The sequence below is a fragment of the Triticum aestivum genome, chromosome 1B (assembly GCF_018294505.1).
Source record: "Triticum aestivum cultivar Chinese Spring chromosome 1B, IWGSC CS RefSeq v2.1, whole genome shotgun sequence".
NCBI lineage: Eukaryota > Viridiplantae > Streptophyta > Magnoliopsida > Poales > Poaceae > Triticum > Triticum aestivum.
This window is the reverse complement of record NC_057795.1, coordinates 64,658,376-64,675,286: the sequence shown is the minus strand read 5'-3', so window position 1 is coordinate 64,675,286 and position 16,911 is coordinate 64,658,376. Positions and strand designations below refer to the sequence as shown.

General features: G+C 43.2%; 1 protein-coding gene across 1 annotated transcript; it reads left to right on the top strand.

The window, feature by feature from the left end:
- The first annotated feature begins 459 nt into the window (after positions 1–459).
- LOC123077203 (uncharacterized) lies at positions 460–3,568 on the top strand. Its single transcript, XM_044499429.1, has 3 exons — positions 460–1,098; positions 1,197–1,872; positions 3,420–3,568. The coding sequence occupies exons 1-3, from the start codon at positions 787–789 to the stop codon at positions 3,566–3,568; spliced, it is 1,137 nt and encodes a 378-aa protein (XP_044355364.1). The 5' UTR covers positions 460–786.
- Positions 3,569–16,911: the final 13,343 nt, after the last annotated feature.

The window sequence follows — 16,911 nt, the reverse complement described above, 5'->3', positions numbered from 1 at the left end:
GTTTCTAGCTCCGTACCGTGGAGTTCGTTACCATCTAAAAGATTTCGGTAGAGGTGGCCCTCGTCCAAAGAACCCCAAAGAACTATTCAATCTAAGGCATGCCCGTCTACGGAACCATATAGAGCGTACGATTGGTGTATGGAAAATGCGATTTCCTATTTTAAAAGTTGGCACACATTATCCAATTGACACTCAAGTCAAAATTCCTATGGCGGCAGCTGTATTTCACAATATAATCCGGAGTCACAGAGGTGATGAACAATGGCTAGATACGCAACAAATGCAAATTGACCCTCTTCTATTTGTCACTCTTCCTGATGGAGATGACAGACCTCGACATGTTCCTACATCCTCAAGCAATCAAATGGACCTTGGTAATTCTATGAGAGATGAAATTGCCAACAGGATGTGGGTGGATTATCAAAGAATTCAAAGAGAAAGATCGTCACGGAGATCTACTAGCTAATAATTTAAGTTTTTATTCTGTCAAAGTAATTTATTGTAATGATGTGGAATTTGAGATATAAAGATGACATTTGAGTTATGTTAATGTTTCATTTGAGTTATGTAAGGATGACATTTGAGTTATGTTATTAGGATCGATCCTATATATTAGCAACATTTGAGTTATGTTAATGTTTCATTTCATATTACTTGATGTGATTTTGCATTTTCAGATTCTTATATTTCTTAATGTGATGTTGGATTTTCATATTCTTATGTTGCTTAATGTGATCAGATTCTTGTATTGATTTATTGCTAAAGTTACATTGTCATAGGTTCAATATGACGCAAAATAGGGCTAAGTGGACAGCAAGGTATGAGAAAGGTCTCGTGGAGGTACTTACAGAGTACAATCTATCTCATTACCGTGGCCAAAATGGGTGGACTACCGAAGGATGGAATCAAGTTGTCAAGGAACTGAACAATTTATATCCAGAGGCAAGGTTTACCAAGGATCAGGTTCAAGATAAGGAAGCTCAGTTGAAAAAGCACTACAAAAATATCAAGTTGATAGTCAACCGCTCTGGAATATCATGGAATGATATTGCATGTGTGATCAACACCACGCCTGAAAAATGGGAAGAGATCATTGCAGTAAGTTTTTATTCCTTCTAACTTTTGATTTCCTTATATGTGCATGAACTTTTCATGCCTATGCATGATCTGCTCACACCTTTCTATTAATTATGTAGGAGGACCCAAAGCTCAAAATGTATGAAGGAAAGAGCTTTCCATTGTACGAGGCATTGGGTGTGCTCTATGAAGGACACATTGCGCAAGGAAGACATTGCCTCACATCAAGGAAGCCTCCGATTGGCACAAAAACAGGTAGCAACTTTGGAGCGAAGGATAAGATGGTTGCAAGCACTAGCAAGAAAATTACAAGACATGGAAGAGATGACAACGTAAGGACTTCTTCAATAATTGACATCAATGATACTCCTACATTAGATGATGTGGATGAAAGAGAGAACACTGTCAATGACGAGGAAGAATTAGGCAGTGAAGATGCTGATGGCGATCAACCACAAATAAGTGAATCAAGTGCCAAAGGGAAAAAAACTAAGAAACAAAAAGGTGCCACATCTGTACAGCGGCTTGAAGATTCCATGATGGCTTATGTGAATTTCAAGAAAGATCAAGCTTCCAAGAAGGAAAAAGTGTCACAGCAAGGAAAACAGCCCTCAATTACAGAATGCTTGCAGGTCTTGAATGACATGGATGATGTTCCCGACGAGGTCAAAATCTTTGCCTCTGATGTTTTCAAGGATGCAACAAATCGTGAGATTTTCCTGGGTTACAACTCAAGATTGCGGGGTATGTGGCTAAAGAAGGAAGTCGACGAGATTAGTCCTCAGCCTCCTCCTTGTAAGTACCATTATCTTGGTTTTCTGCATTTTTTCTCCCCACTAAAGATAAGTTTGTAAGGCTTAGTTGAGCGAGTATTCCTTTGCAACTCGATTTTCATCTGGCGGTATTCCTTCAATCAATCCGGTGCTCTGATCAAAGGTATTGTCTGTGCTCCTTTTATTTCTATTAGGTGAAGCATACCTTGCTTGCTCCTGGAGTCCCTTTGGCCTCAACGAGGCTCCGCTAGTGGGAGGGAGTAACATAATATTCTGGACATGTTTGTTATTATCCACAATAGACCTGTGTTGAGAACTTGCAATTCTTGGAGCTATCATTTTTGCATTCAAAAATAATATGGTTTCTTTAAATTTATGACATGCTATGGCTACCTTGTACCATCTGGCTCCCCTTGGTAATTCAGGATTTTGTGCTAATCTTTTTGACATACATGGTTGTTCTTGACATGTGTGGCTGGTATCCTTCATAGAGCACAAAGTGTTCTTACATAGCTAATGTTTTTCATTTTTTTTCTTTTCAGGATGTCCTTTCACATGATTCTATGATTACCCGAGTCCATGAAGCAATCAATAATCTTCCTGAAATATTTTATGTCTAAGCGCACAATGATTGAACAATTTCCTCAATAAATTTGGTTATGTAGCATGCGGACGAGACGAGACAAATATGCCTTGATAAATTTGTAATTTAAACTACTGACTTTGAGCACTATGAGTTATCAGAACTATGTTCAAATGGATGATTGCAAAAATATTATCCTTTTTTTTATGTGGTTGTACTGTTATATAAATCAAAATTTTAGCTCATTTTATACCTGTGCAATTTGTGTGCAAGTGCAGTCTGTGCTGTTGAAAATTATGTACGTGTGTATTAGAAAGTCTGTGCCGTTGAAAAGCTATACATTTGGATGCCATGCATATTTAAACATATATGTAGTGCTGCAACTTGGGCGCCATGTATATTTTACAACCGAATTGAAACTGGAGCCAACTTACAGGGGTGGCAGAAAAACAACATTCCAAGCGGAGGCTAGAAGCGGAATGAAAATACAATCCTGTGGCATGTATTCGGTTTGAGACTAGTATAATACAGGTGTAAAATGTTACAGGGGTGGCAGAAAAACAACATTCCAAGCGGGGCCTAAGCAAATTTGCTGAGTTGGACTCGATATTACTACCGAAGTTACTACCACCGTGGCTAGTCTTAGAGGGTGCTTGGATACGTACTAGTCCCATGACTAAAAGTAGTGGGAATAAAACTTGCTAGCCTCACCCATGCTTGGATACAAATACTAAATAGACTAAAATCGAGTTAATGAGCATTTATTATCCTCCAAACCTTCCAATTCAGAACTCGCATGTGTTAAAGGAGAGGAGTTAAATAAGGAAAGAGAGGACTAATTCACATTTTAGTAGGATTCCACTGACTAAATTTTTTTAGTCTCAAGACTAGTTTTAGCCTTTCTTTAGTCAAAGATGATTGAAACTTTAGCCTCTAAAAATAGTCCCTTGAATACAAGCATGCTCTTATTATTTCCAATTCCAAAGCCCACTCTCCCAAACTCAAACTCAAAGCTCGAGGAAGCCCTACCAGCCGCCGCCGACCCCCTCCGGCGTACGGAGACCACCTGGTGGCCTACGGCGGGCAGAGGGCGAGTGCAGCCAGCAGCCTCCGCTTCATGGACCTCGAGGAGTAGCAGCGGCGAGCCACCGCGATGAAGGCCGCCTCCGGGCCGCTGCGCCACGGTGGCGGCGGCGGTCACCGCGGGCTTCTTATCGACTCCCCCGACCAAATCGACTCCCTACTCCGGCCTAACTCGGCGCTCATCCAAGCCGACGCCGCCGAGGGCGTCCACATCCAGACCCTCGCCGCGGCGCCGCGCTGTGGCAGGCATTCCCTTCGTCGAGCGCCACCGGCCTTGACTCGTGCGCAACAGGCTCGACCGCCTCGTCACCGAGGCCCAACCTCGAGCCCGTGGTCAACTCTATCCATTCTGCGCTGCGCCCGGGCAACTACTTGTCCCCCCTCTTCGCCTGCTGCATTTCGCCGATCTGCTCGCCTGGGAGCGCTGTGAGGTCTGCACTACTGTGACAGGAAGAACAAAAGAATTCTGGGCTTGTCGTGGAGGGTGAGCCGTTCAATCTGGATGTGTTGGTGCAGAGCAAGGACCAAAGGTGGCGGTGCAAGCCCTGCTGAGGGTGTGGCTAGCTGTCGCTTTGGTGGTGATGACTGAATGAAGGTGCTTGTGGAGTGCACTCCTGAACCCATTGCAGCCCAGACATTCAGAATGGTAAGACTGATGCTCAATAGGGAGTTTGGGCCACGGGTTGCTGCAGATTGCACCGCCACTGGCAACGAATGTGGATAATGTGAGGACAGTGGTGAGATGAGTGTTCTTGGTGTTTGCGCGGTTCTCCGGCAGAGTCCTCTATGCAGGGCAGAGATTGTTTGTGCTATAACCGCTATATGATCGTGTGAAAGGGGACACAATGCACGAGCATTTGCAGGCTCTCAAGGTGCAGCACGAGTATGAGGTGCTAGGATAGTCAGAGGCCAGTTGCCAGCATAGCTTCTGGGATGTGCTCGCTATCCAGAGCCTCGGAATCACTTATTGAAGACAGCCACACTGTCATGCACGGACTGTTGGCCCTTTTTGAGCATGATGTTTCAGGTGTCCCTAATGCTCTTAAGATCGCCGTTGAGCCGTCCAAACTGGCTGATCTGAAAGTGCATTCTGGATGGCTTATGCTTCTTAACCAGGCAGACCCATTTGTTGAATACACTGTCTCAGAAAGGGGTGAGCATACCCTTGCTGCGGCTGGTGAGATACATTTGGAGCATTCTTGAGAAGATTCCTCCAGATGGGAAATTTGCTGCGAGAGTTAGAAATCGTCAGCCTTTGAGATCCGTAGATTAAGATTCTTAATGGAAAGTGTAGAATTTGCTTGGTCAAACAATCAAGGGAAAACAACAAGGAGGAACATCATGATGGGGCTATGTGTTCTCAGGATGATGCTAGTTCTGCGGCAAAGCTGAGGCAAACATCTGCTCAATCCATAGACAGTGAATTGGAAGCCATTTCTGTGCAAGTGGAAAAAGAAAGGCTCAAGAGGTGTAAGAAGAGTGGAAGACACTTCTTTGGGTACTTTCAGATGATCTGCATCCCTAGGACCTTCACAGGTTGTACCAAATATTCTTCTCTTGCCTGATGCAAAATCAAGATGTGGTGTGTGAACCAGCAAAGATGGAAGGAAGGTATTTGTGTGTGTGGTACATTTTGTGTCTCTGACAGATTTGGTTTTTGAGTGCGTCTGATGCAGAACTAATAATGACACTGATAATTGTGAATTGTCCACCGAGGCACCAAGGAACAATATTATCACTATTTCAGTTTGCCACAAAATACAGGGTATTTGTGTGACGAACTTATGTGAACAATTGTGATGCTGTCAATCAATCTTATCAGGCAAGTAATTACTTCAGTCAATGAAGTATGCCGAGCAGCCATGCTTCAGAGCGCCAAGACTCGTCAAACAGATGCACTTGACCACACATAAAATGTATATGTGTTCTCGGTGATTGTCGAGCAAGGGTGCTGAAAGAAGGGATTCAGGAGGAAAGGAATTTCATTGTTTAGGGTGCATGTACATTTGCCGGTTGCTGAGGGCTCTGATTCTCTGAGAAGCTTAGGAATAGAACTGCAGGTACAGCAAATGCGCTTCTTGCTTTAGTCCCTGTTAAGCTATTCCTCAGAATCCCTCCTTTGTTCTGAAAACTATGGAGTTGAAGAATCTGGAGATGGTTAAAACATTGGACCAAACTTGGCTAAGATGCATGTTGAGGGGCGAAGAGAGGGCTACATGTACAGGAGGAAGCTGTGGAGCATGGCATGAAAGTGTGTACTCTTGCTAAGATACTAAGAAGTACAGTTATGTTCTTATGATGTACAAACTGTACCTTCTGCTCCACAGCTTTCCCTGGTAAACTGAACTATAGAGTAGAATATGGTTTTATAATTTTCATATGTTGAGGACTTCAAGTGGAGATTGGCTGTTTTGAGATGTGTGGCATGCCCCTAGAATCCTTGAATTTATGCTTTTCTGATAATCTGGTTTGAGTTTTATGGTATCAACTGACTCATCTTAGAATAACTTAAAGTGATATGTCAGCCTAGAAAGTTCCACAATCTACTGATTTCAGACTTCCAGTGTATCATGGCAGGATGACACCTCAGTAACTTCCAGTATGCATACTCCCGAAAATGTTGATTTCAAATCGACTTGATAAAATTTGTATGCGGTTTCAGGATCTTGTATATCACAATCATTCTTTGCCATTGAAGCTCTTTCGAAGCTTATAAACTCTCCTGACATTGCAAGGTATGTTTGTTCTTTTTTCTCTAGCATGTTATATGTCATCAGGGTTGTTGCTTCAGCAGCATTTTTCCTGCCCTCTAGTACACTGATAATTTTTATTACTTTGATGTTCTTTGTGCACACTTTGATGTTCTTTGTGCACACAGCGCTAGACATTCTATAGATGTTGTGAACAGACTCTGTGCTGCTTCTGAACACCACACAGGTTGTCCAGAGCACATCTCAAATTGCACTCAATCATGTCAAAACATTGAGGTCTGTCCTTTGTCTATTTGGCTGATTCAATTTGGAATTAGCTGATGGTAGCACAAATTAGAATGTTGGCACAACTTTGCGGATTAATGCAAGCTGATGGTTAAATTATATTACTGTTTTAATGCTTATTGCCATTCCTATCCTAGTGGACAATTTAACCTTCACTGCATTCTCCCATGGCATGGCAGTATGAAATGCCAGTTTGTTGATGTACTTTCATCAGTTAAGTTGTATTGTCCTTCAAGATTTCCAATGGAAATAAGCTCCTTTTCCTGTTCCGTTAGCTAAAATGTGTTTGCAGCTGGCAGCTCTTTCTGTGAATGCATGTGCAGCTGGCAGCTCTTGTTCCATGTTACATCATTGCAGAAGAATTTGTGTGCAAACATTATGCTTCAGTCAACTACCATTTACTCGTTCTGGACTTTTTGTGGGTCAAGTCTTTCAATCAACTAGCTGTCCTTCAATACGAAGACAAGCCTAACATGGATGACTGTCCGCTGCATCTTCTGTTTGCAGGTTAATTATTGACTTATGATCATTTCACCTGGTAAATGATCGACTTTCAACAAGTTCCTTAAATATGATCATTTGGTGTGTGCAGGATAAGCATATGCGAAACAAAGTAATCAGACAAGCACAGTAAAAGAAGCAGCTAATGATAAAATTGACTGCTGCAATTTGTATTTACATAGTTTATTTTGGCCATCTATTGTCATCTAAATCTTCAATTTGTCCTTGTTTATCCCCTTGAGTTTGATGTTGCAGCTTGCGGAAGTGCCCTGCTACATGTTAGTTATAGTTTAGGTGGTCTTCTACATGCAGTTGGTAATATTTTCCTGTTCCCTAGTTTATAGCATAGTAATTGCCTGGTGGAAGATGGGATCAAAGGATGTTTCCTGATTCTCAGTTTTCTATCATAGCTATTCCCTGCATCGAAGTTGCCATATTCTTCATATGAAACTATCTCTGTCTGAAAATAATATTGCAGTGGCTGAAATCTCTATAGTTCAATCCCTGCAGCAAGATAAGCTGTCTTCATCTGTCCTAGAAAATATTGTACAACAACTTAGCCCATAAGCTTTCGGTTTTCTTCTTTCTCAGAATAATAACAATTTTGCTACATTTATGTATGCTTGACTCTACTGTTTGATCCATTTGTACTAGATACCTAATAAAGTATAATATCTTATAGAATTCCTGATTGGGCATTTATAATCTTTTGACCTGGCTGGACATTTATTATCATACACATAAATGGGTATTGTTTGCAGGGAGAAAAATGGCCTGACCCATTTTTTGTGGGATGAGTGGACTTTCCAAGAATGGATAGCAATCTTCCACGTCTGGCAATACCATTTTATATACCCCTATAACCTCGTATGATATGTGCGCCACGTCACTGCCCCGTTCCATTTCCATTTCCACACAGAAAACAGCAATAACCCACATCCATCCCACATTTGCCACTTTGTGGGCTCTCCTTTCCTTTGTAAAACTGTCCTCAACTTGGACTAGGTCAGATGGCTTGTTTAATCATCTCTAGGTTTTGCTTATTCTAATCTAGGAGCTGATGTATCACCCTCCCTGGCTGCAGCTGGCGCCCCAACTAATCCTTCCGACAGAAAGAAAACCACTGACCCGAGAAAAAATGTCCCACATCGTGCTGCTGCTGATACTATGCAGAGCATATGCTAAAGGATTAATGTCTGCTAAAGGAATTAACAGTGTTTGCTTTTGATAGCTTAAAGAAACAGAACTGGGTTCCAGGGGAACCTATGTACCAAGGTCAAGCAACTGAACTGTCATGTTGGTGGACAGGGAAGAATCACTTTACTGGGTAATTATACCAAAAGCCTAATAATGCTTTTCTTTCGTGTGATTTCTCGATGGGTTCCTGTGATCAGTCTTGCAAGGGGATTTGTTTATCATGATTCGCCAAAACGGGTATGCGTCTAGAAGCATATCAAATCTGTGCATGCACCTAATTACTGATAGGACACATCTATCGCACTTGGAGAAATGGTCTGCACCTGTTGGAACACTGAGAGGACCTGGTAACTTATTCCCCGGTATGCCCGCGGAAAGCAGAGAATTTTCATGTCCACCATATTCCCCGGCGCATCTCTGCATTTGGCGAATTGATGCTTGAATAATTGGTCAGATGGTTGCTGTCATTCGGGTATAATAGGCTTTACTTACCCATCTGACCATAATAATTATCAAGAACACTATGATGTATAAGGACTGGATTCTGTCCAGAGACAGCGCGCCTTGCTCCCCATGAAGCGGATTCCTCCGATGGTGCATTATCTAATCGGTCGATCATAAGCACTAGGTCAATTAGCCGAGTTGTTTAGTTAATCTCTTCTTCACCGATGATTCAGCTAGTTAATGGATGTAATTTAGGTAAGCATATCCAGGTAGTACAAAAGGATAAAGGCAAAGGCATATTGCAAAGTTTCTAACCTAGGAGTCAAACATGGGTGGTTTAGCTGTCTCTCACATTGGCTGCTACTGTCTAAGGTTTGGAAGGAGGCATGAGATGAGAGTCTACCTACCTATACCTAGCTAACAACAACAACATGTGTCTGAGAGCGAAATGCGAACCAATTAGACGCATGGGGTCATTGCTGAATAGGAGCTGGACAGGACCACGATTGTACCACATAGGTAAGTTCTTCTTAGCACAAGAGTAGGTGCTACAAGTAGCCAGTCAAGTACACCTCCGTGATGCATCAGTTGCATCTCCCAGCTGCCGCCTGCCTCCATGGATATGCTTTCTTCCCCTTACCTTATCCTAGAAGCAACTGCCCTGCAAGTTGCAACGCCCTGCAGCAGTGACCTCTGAGGCAAGTGGTGGTGGTGCCTTTGATGCAGCACCAAAATGTTGGGGAAAATTTTAAGCTATCTTCCTTTTTTAGTAACTACCCAAGTTGGCATTTAAGCTGTACATACCTACTATTTGCGACAAATGATTGTGCAAATGGATATAATTAACTATATATGCCTTTTTTGGTACGGGTATAAGTACTACTCCCTCCGTCCGGAAATACTTGTCCAAGGAATGGATGTATCTAGATGTATTTTAGTTCTAGATACACCCATTTGTATCCATTCTTTAGACAAGTATTTGCGGACGGAGGGAGTATTATATTGTTACATGGTCGTTTCTGAAACAGCTTACTGGACTGATTCTATTGATTAAGTCTGAAAATCAAGCACCTAATTATAGTATGGTGGCATAGCCCGGGATAGTTTTTGATTGATTGAACTTTTGTGGGGTCTATATTTTTGGAGTGTTATGTTTCCTATTGACCTGATGGGCCTGCAGTCTAATCTGATGCAGGTGGATGGATGGAAAGGGGGAGCATCCTAGTGGGGGCCCTTTTGTCCTTTGTCTTTGCATCCCACTGTCGGCACTACCATTTCTGGTTATTACAACGAGCAGTCGCATTTGCATCTACTGCACCCGTCGTATGTTGGCGGCAAGAAAGGCACTACTCACGGAATCCACATGAAGCAAGCAGCGCGCTGTAAGCTCCAGGTATATATCATCATCCACTTCAGTGAGATTCCTGAATTTTCTTGCATAATAACAGTGTTATGATAATTGCGCGTTGATTTTGTACCCCCGAGGCGGCAAGGCATATGAACCGGATCTTATGTGCCCCCCTGTTTCTACGTAGCAATCATTGTCTTCTCCACTAGAAATCGTGTTGTGTCCATTACCGTTGTCACTACCTATATTCGAACTCTCATCCTGTCTAGCACTCAACAATAAGATTGACCTGCAAAGGCATTCTTTCTGGGTTGAGTTTTTTTTTTCTCATTCTGTTTTCTATTTGTGAGTTCACGCTAGACAGCCGCAATCACTAACTGTGACAGCCCTATATAGGCTTGGTAAAGTAGTCCTAGCTTGTACCTCCTCCGCAGTTTCCTGGACTTCTTGTTCTAGGTTTATTGTCGGCAGACAGCAGCTTGCAGAGTATACTGTCAAATACTTGGCGCTCCTCTGTTCTGTTCATCGTGCCGTTTCTTTACGCCCATATTATATAGTCAACCTGTTAAACTTACAAGGATAAAAAAAATATAACATGTTAAACTTAGAACACAATTACACACAACACTATATACCGGCAGATTCGTCGTCGAGAGCATTTCTAACATATGAGCTAGTAATTAACCTGACGATCATCAAGCGGTAGAGTGACAATCTAGAACTGCTGCTGATATACGATGAAGTGGTTAGCTCAGGTGTCACACAGTCACAGACTCACAGGTTGCTGGCCATTGAAGAGTTCAGTTGAACCTCCAGGTCACTACTAAAGTCATTAACACATAGCCAACCAAGTAATCAAGTGGTGGCACCAAGTAATCAGATTAGCCCAGCCACTGGCGCCACTAGTGGACCATGCACGAGACCACTGCCGCGGTGTTGCCCCTGGCAAGCTTCCTAGCCCCTTGCGCGCCTCAAAGGCCAAGTGAAACCTGTGTGCTATACCTTCACCTTGGTTGCATGCAGCCAAGCCACAGAGGAAACCTACCTGAAAGCGACGCCAAAGCTTTTCTCCTCCTCCCTTTCTTAACGAACTCAGAGGAGCCACAAGACAGACAGAGGCCATGGCTGGCGGCGACCTCCCTCCCTCCCTCCGAGGTTGTGCCGCAGAGTTGCAACTGGCACGAGCAGCAGCAGCATCCCGAGAATGGCAACTTGCCCACCTCCCCCTTTTAGTATTCCATACCCCCTTTCTGTATCGCCTACTGAAGTGCCACTACTCCCTCTTACTTTACTTTGTCTCATGTTGCATACCCTGCACTGCACACCTTGTTGCATGTGCATATAAGTATAACTAGTATGTATACACGTGCAATGCACGTCCTAATTTAACAGAGTGATTTTGATAAAAGGAAAAACCATAGATTTGCAAATAGATTAAAGGCAAAAGGAAAAATATAGCAATGTATGAATGCAAATATTAATTAAAAAGTATTAAAAAGGTACAGGAAGCCGTTTTTTGTGCACATCTAGAACTGTATGTTACTTTATGTTCTCTTCCTCCCAGTTTTCCTCTCAAACAACCTCGCTTGGGCTCAAATTTCCATGCGGTCAAGTAGCAGATATGGGCTTCTTCCTTTTTCTGGAAGGGCCACGTGATTGTTCCAGAACACAGTAGAAGCAGTAGGAGTCTACTGTTCATGCGAATCCTAATGATCTCAGCCATTGGATTTAGGTGATCAACGGCTATGATTGATACTCTAGGTCTAATGCAAAACTGATACACTATATAGTAGTATAGATATGTCTCTGCTTGGCCTCTTTCGCTTTGGTTCAAAGGATAGCGTTGGAATCTTTTGAAAAAGAAATTGTGTGTGGGCTGGTTTTCGTTTGATTTGTAGGATTGTAGCTCCACTGCAATTTATTTTCTTTCATACAGGATTTTTCGATTTGTTAACATAAAGGATTCATTTTTTTTAGGGGTGATTCATTTGCTTTTTCATAGGGTACAGCTAGACCAAGACATAGCCCGGGCCGGGCTTTGCAGAGCTTAACCTGAAAATGTCAAGTCCGGCCTGACAAGATGGAACATTTCTCTTTTGTACTTTAAAATAATGAATAAATAATTTTTAGGATAAAACAATTAAGTAGTAGGAGTACTATACTTACTACTCCTTCCGTTCCTAAATATAAGTCTTTTTAGACATTTCAAATGGACTGCAACATACAGATATATGTAGACATATTTTTGAGTGTAGATTTACTTATTTTGCTCCGTATGTAGTCACTAGTCGGAATCTCTAGAAAGACTTATATTTGGGAACGGAGGGAGTAGTAAGGTACAAGTGCATTGCACGCATGAGATTTGGCAACCAAATTATGAATAAATACCATACCATATCATGTAAGGTTTGATTCATATATGCATGATGTAGATATTCGTTTAATTCTTATAGTTCATCTCATTCAAAATCAATAAGTTTTATAAAAAAATTAATCTATTTTAAGATTCATGAAATTGTGCATTGTAAAGCATAAAGAAAAAAAACAAATAATGGCAATTCATTTAGAAAAAAGAAAATTGGGCAATTATGATACAGAAGATTCTAAAACAAAGGAGAAGTGCTTGTGTAGGTTTGTGCATTATGCTTAAGTTTAACCATGCAGTCTTCTAGATTGTACATGTGGCAGAATGTGGTGGAATGTAGAAGATATCCAACGGCCAATGGTACAGTCTTCTAGATTGTACATGTGGTAGAATGTGGTGGAATGTAGAAGATATCCAACGGCCAATGGTGCTCGGATTTGCCATCTCTACACCGTCGGATTGGCTTCATCCAACGACCATCTTTCATAGTTATTCGCACAAATATATAGGGGTGTAGATTTTTATTAAAAATCTACAAAAGCACTCATTTTGGGCCTTTTCAGCTTCCAAGGCTGGTCTTCAAAAGGAAAATGAGCCGAGCCTAGGCCGCGTGGGGGCCTTTTGGGCCGAGCTGCCCATCCCCAGGTTTACTACAATCAAACAACCGCCGTCGCAAAATTTATTCAGGTAGGGTTGAAATAAATCTTATGAGTTCCTTACTCCTGTAGTTCTTTGACACCCCGGGAATCAAAGGGGCCATATTATTCTCTTTTTTTTATGGGAGAGGCCGTATTATTCTTCTTGATGAAAAGATTATGATATCCCCTGTTCTTCTTAATTGTACTATACATCGGCAACATGGCCGCATAAAAATATCCTCGGTCTCCTACAAGGCCGGTGGTGTGCGTTGCACATAATCCCTGCACTGCGCCATCAGAGATCCAGAAATCAATGTTGATTATACAAACATAGCATTATGTATAGCAGCAGTACCATCGATTCTATCCTGTGTGCAGCGTCGCCAGGAAACCAGCAGCGGCCAATTTGACCACGCGAGAACCCGGCCTTGAACCTCGATGCAACCAGAATTTAAATAGGCGCCCCATGCTTTGCATAATCGGCACTCCATTATCGTACAAGATGCAGTAGTTTAATAAATGAATAGACGTAAGATTCCGCGGCACGTATGTGCAGCTGGTCACTGGTCAGTACGTACGTATGCCCTTGCGTGCCATGGTCTTGCAAATTGCACTAAGTTTGTTTATTTATGGTTATATATCTACTGCAAATTGCACGGTCTTGCGTATGGAGAAGTTCGTGGGGATGCGCAAAGGATTCCCCCTGATGGCTTTGAACCTAATCTTTAGCGATTTCCGAAAAAGCATGGTACTGGTTGAATCCAAGTATGTAAGCAAGCTGTGTCTATATAATATCATGAAATTTACGCACCATTATTATTAGAGATTATTATTATTATTATTATTATTATTATTTGGTATGGCTAGCTCCAATCTAGATGGGAATTAACTAAGTTTCACCTAATTCCTACACCATTCGATTTTACATGCAGATTTATTACCTTTATTTTTTATTTGAATAATCAGATGGTACAGGTGCTAGATGAGATTTTAATGATGAGAATTAGCAAATCTGCATTTATTTCTTACACAGAAGTCTCTTTCCCCCTAAAATCATCTTGGAAAATATTTGTGCTAGGCAAGCGTGGAATCAAGTACATAATCATGCATGTGTTGATTGCAGATCCTTGTTCAAGCGCATTTGGAGAGCCATGGCTTCCTAGATTGTATTGGGAATGCTGACCTTCTTCACCTCCCCGGTCTCTTTGCTCACTTTCTTTTGTAGCAATTTTTTTTTTGTTTTTGCGAGGGTCTTTTGGAGCAACTTGAGGCATCACCGGAGCGCACTCTCCAAGCGCCCCCAGTTAACTGTGATCCATGTCTAATGGTAGGAAATTCGTGATGAGCGAACTACTCGTGTTTTCAAGAGATCTCCGTTTTTCAACAAGTCGTCGACGCCATCCACACCTGTGTGACCATGTCGAGAATGCAGGAGGAAGGAGCAGTGCATGTGGATCATCACTGGGCAAAAATACAAAACGACAGAGATTTTTTTTGTCTTCTTTGAAAATTCTGAGGATAGGTTTCTCTAGATTTTCCATAAAATTTCGTCCCTCGCCCGGCTGTTATTTGTTTCCTTCCCGGTGCATACAAGCTCGATCGAGACTCGAGGGAGAGGGGCGGTAGCAAGTGACGAAGAGCCGAGAATGGTAGATGGACGATATTTCCCGCCCCGCGCGTGGAGGACGGGTGAGGCAACCCTCCTCAACATGCATGCAAGCAGGCAAGTGGAGTGGGGCTCGACGGTCGACGCTCGAGCCTCCCGGCCCACACGTTTCGGATCGGAAACAATCAAGGCGAACGGGCGGACCAACATCGGTGACGAGGACGGAGCGCGAGAAAGAAGATCGATCCATCCATCATCACACGACAGCAAGTACGGCGGGGGCCACCACCACCCACGATTGGTCCAGGCCAGGGCCCGGGCCCGGCCCAGACGGACGAAGGGACGAATAATTGGCCCGCGTGCGTGGCGTGGCGTAGCGTAGCGTCAGTCGACCGGCGGCAGGCGGTGGCCACCTTTCCCGAACGCGGCATACGAGGTCGGGGGCGGAAGGAGTGGTAGGTTTAAGGTTTACCAGATCTGGGCCGGCGAATGAACCACCGGAGAAAAGAGAAGAAAAAGGCCTCGTTCAAAGTTCAAACCCGCCACCTACTCCCGGCACTCACTACGTACACCAGCAGCCTGACTGAGCAGGATTTTTCTCCTCCCTCCAGACCTCCGCCGTGGAAGGAAGCACTAGCAGCAGTTCTCTGCTCAGCTATTCCCATTGGATCCCTTCCCAATGGTGATCTTCTTGCAGTGCAGAGACGCGGCAGCAGCTATCTCTTTCCTGGATGGACCAGCCCGGTGTTCTTGTCAGTGTTTTTTGCTCCTACATCTCTCTCTTGTCTTGACTCCGATGGGGGTGTGAGAGAGAGAGATTCATGTCTATCCTGGCATCTGTTGCCGGCAGCCACACAAATGCGCAATAATGGAACGTGTGCAATAATATAATGCGTGAGCACCATACAAATATGAGTAAAATAAGGTTGTGTCCCCATCCATAATATCCTCTGATTTCTCCCCTTTTCTTATTGCAGAAAGCAAGATATATATACTACTATTTTTTTCATATGACAGCAAGAATGCAAGATATATGCTTCTTCTCACCTTGTTGAACCTTATTTGTACAACTGCCTCTTTTCCCAAAACGGTGTGCTCCTACTTGGCTTGATTGACAGGCCTCGGCATGTATCCTTGGCTTTCCCAAATAATGCATGCATGCACGCACACGCACTTCCTTCTGACTTGACCTTGAAATGACATGCATGATTGTACCGCCACAGTGTGCTACGTACCCCAACTTTGAAAAGTCCAAGTTCGACCAACGATTGCATCACACTGTATCAATCCACTGTTGTTGTACTGCTACGTCCGTCGACTCCCCAGGTACACGTCCACAGGTTAGCAACAGCCACATAAATAATGCATATGTATGTATAAACAAAGTCTCCCCTTTCCTTTTCTCCTTTGTTATCTCTACAGGGCTTCCTAGTAGCTCATTGATGGTTAGCATGCTGAGATCGCTTTTGATCCACACCTTTTCGAAATAAATAAATTATATATCATATCCATTTCCTCCTAAAAAATCACGGAAACAAATATAGAATCCATGCATGTGTGATGATGCATGCCGCGTGCGGCTTAGTTTATCATATCTCTCCACATCTTTCTTTTTTCTTTTCTTTTCTCGTTGTAAAGTCTAACAGACGAACTAAAAGAAGCGTAGCTACAGTGAGTGGCGTACAGTAATGCGCCCAGCGTGATCGGGAAGCACGTAGAGCTACTGTTCTCTGCCTGCATGGGAAGGGGATCGGTCGACATTCGACAAGCAACAAGATCGTCACGTCTCTGGCCGTTGCGTGGTTAATTACTGCAATCAAAAGCTGGCTTGCTTCATCTCGTGACCCTAGCTTTGCTTTTATCCATCTCATCTGCATACATGTATCTAATCGTATACATGTACGGATACATGTACCAAGTTCTTTTTTTCATCTATCACTCAACTGAACTTAATTAATTATGTGGAGGAGTTTCCGGTTGGCTGCTCGCACGTCCGTGTTGGCTCGACGGCGACGCCGGCCGGGGAGAGCTATAGCTCTTAGCTAAAGCAGGTAGTAGAGCGCAAAGGTATCCATCACGAGCCTTTCCTCTTCTGGACCTCGTCATTAACGTTAACCCTAGCCTATATTAAGGTTATAATATGCATCGATCGAACGTCCATCATATCGCCGTTCAAATCGGAATTAAATCGCGGCGACATCGACGGCGGGTGGGGCGCCCCCGCCGGACGGACGGACGGTGGCCGGACGGCCGTACCCCTCGACGCACCATGGAATTAAACGTGCGCGGTGGGCGGGCGT

Coding starts and splice junctions, on each gene's coding strand:
- LOC123077203 (XM_044499429.1), top strand. CDS start 787: ATGACGCAAAATAGGGCTAAGTGGACAGCAAGGTATGAGAAAGGTCTC. Junction 1,099..1,196: donor AATGGGAAGAGATCATTGCA/GTAAGTTTTTAT, acceptor TTAATTATGTAG/GAGGACCCAAAGCTCAAAAT. Junction 1,873..3,419: donor TAGTCCTCAGCCTCCTCCTT/GTAAGTACCATT, acceptor CCAATTCCAAAG/CCCACTCTCCCAAACTCAAA.